Source organism: Photinus pyralis, unplaced genomic scaffold (assembly GCF_008802855.1).
Source record: "Photinus pyralis isolate 1611_PpyrPB1 unplaced genomic scaffold, Ppyr1.3 Ppyr1.4_LG9, whole genome shotgun sequence".
Classification (NCBI taxonomy): domain Eukaryota; kingdom Metazoa; phylum Arthropoda; class Insecta; order Coleoptera; family Lampyridae; genus Photinus; species Photinus pyralis.
This window is the reverse complement of record NW_022170878.1, coordinates 21,306,527-21,308,684: the sequence shown is the minus strand read 5'-3', so window position 1 is coordinate 21,308,684 and position 2,158 is coordinate 21,306,527. Positions and strand designations below refer to the sequence as shown.

Genomic DNA, 2,158 nt, shown 5'->3' with positions numbered 1-2,158 from the left:
GTGAAGGAAACGTTTTACCATTTTTGTTCCAGGTAATTGGGGGATCCCAGGCTACCATAGCGTCTACGATTCGATCCCATTTTTCCGAGCTGCGTGCGTGTTGCCCATCGAGTGTCGTCAGTAGGCAGAGGTCCTTCTGTTCCCACGATCCAAAGTGGATCTCGCCTCCCTAAAACCGATCTGATTTTTCGATTGGTTCCCTTTTTCCTTTAAATGCTTCAAAATTCTTGCTCTTGATCAAGTTGTCTTACAATTTTCCTACAGCTTCCAGCACTTCCAGCAGGCAGGTAGAATTGAACTTCCTTGGTCTCACTTTTCGATCATCTTTCGGTATGAGGACCAAGATGGTGTTCTTCCAGATCTGTGGGAACTTACATATGGATAGCAGACCATTAAACATTTTCAAAATTTTCCCTCCAACTGCCAATTTAATTACTAGAATACCATCCGTCCCGGCGTTTTTATTTCGTAATTTATTCACGACTACCTCAAGTTCTTTTCCTGGTTCCCGATGATCTCTTGCACTTTAGGAAAGGGGTCATCGACTGTTGTACTTCTTTTTCCGGTATTTCAAGCAAAATTTTCCTGGCCACTTGATTGAATTTGTGTCCTTCATTTTCGTTGTGTGCTTTCAGGTTCCTGGTTCTCCTTGAGTTTTTTGGTGTATGACTTAGATTAGTCGCGTTCTTTACGTCCCTTAAATTTCTCGAGATGCCCCAAGTCTCTACAGTTTCTAGAATTCTTTGAGATCTGCAGATTTATTCGGATCCGTAGCGCTTCTCAAAGAAGCCCCAGTCACTTTCTTCAAATCCATGGCGTTATGATTTCATTAATTTTCTTTATAATGCCGAGTTCATTGATTTTGTTAGGCTCTACCGATTTCCCGAATTGCTCGTTTGCCTTTCCACAGATATCTATTTTTTAGTCCTGTTATTTGTTTAATTCCTTAAGTTAAAATTCCTCAGTACTCCCAAGTTTTTCGACTCCATGTCGATATTTCCGTCCTTTGATTTTTTTTCAGTTACACAACCTTCGTGATCATTTTTGATCCTGTTTTTGATGGTTTTTTTTTGAGCTCTCAAATTAGCGGACTTTTTTAATTTTTCCTAGGATACTTGTCTTACTAGAACTGCTAGAGTTGTGCTCTTTATTCAACAGGGCATTTTTGAGAACCTTTAAATTAAATAGTTCCTGGGTAACTCCTCACCTAAAATATCAGGGTTAGGATTTTCTTAATTTTAATGCGATCGGTCAACTTCATCAAATACTACTAATTTAGTTTGAATCTGATAATTAGAAGTTAACGACAGCCCAATTATCATTAAGCGTAACGACCCAATCAAAATCAAATCTGCACCACACCGCATGAACTATAAATGCCGATCTTGGCAATGGTCCAGCATCAGTCACCTGAAGTGCCATCACAATGTTTCCCCAGGTAAGCCTCTGTGCAGTCAGAAATCGTTATCGTATCCCAAATCCTTGCAGATCTTCGTCGTTTGCGCCCTCGCAGCCTTCGCCAGTGCAGGAATCCTAGAACCGTCTCTATCCACCCTCAAATTTTCTGTTGAGGAACCGTCTTCGGTCCTTCGCCTCGTCTCTCCGGCCATCACCAAGACCGAGTTTGTGCCCGGATCCTACTCGTCCTCGTTCCGAACCGACGTGATCGCGCCGCGCCTACGACTCACGGAGACGCCCGCCGTCAGTTTCTCTGTACCTGACTCGACCATCGCCCTCGCTCGCCTCGAGAAAATTGTGCCCGCCGTTGAAAAGGTGGAACGTCTCGTTCCCTCGATAGCGATCGATTCCGCCCATCTTCTCCGTACCAAGCTGGACTTGGTCGAGCCTTTGCCAATTGCCCGAGGATACGTCGGACATGCAGGTTTAAGTATCCCTGTCACACGTGGTGTTGCAACCGGACATGTTTTTTAAGCGTTGAGAATAAAACTCTTCTCGCCTTCTGAAATCTAGAATTTACTGATTCCCATTTCCTTTACGAAACCTGACTCTTTGTGAGCTGGTTTACATACTGTAATGAAACCGTAGACCTTAATACTGGAAAATCAGTACACCTTGCACATGGTCTACAAGAACAAAAAGAATTTTAAAAATGCAAGTGATCTGTGAAGCGTAGACGATTTTAGAACTTGCAAAGGGT

General features: G+C 43.0%; 1 protein-coding gene across 1 annotated transcript; it reads left to right on the top strand.

The window, feature by feature from the left end:
* Positions 1 to 1,334: 1,334 nt before the first annotated feature.
* LOC116180080 lies at positions 1,335 to 1,932 on the top strand. Its single transcript, XM_031499911.1, has 2 exons — positions 1,335 to 1,438; positions 1,489 to 1,932. Exons 1-2 carry the CDS (start codon positions 1,427 to 1,429, stop codon positions 1,930 to 1,932), a joined length of 456 nt encoding a protein of 151 aa, XP_031355771.1. The 5' UTR covers positions 1,335 to 1,426.
* Positions 1,933 to 2,158: the final 226 nt, after the last annotated feature.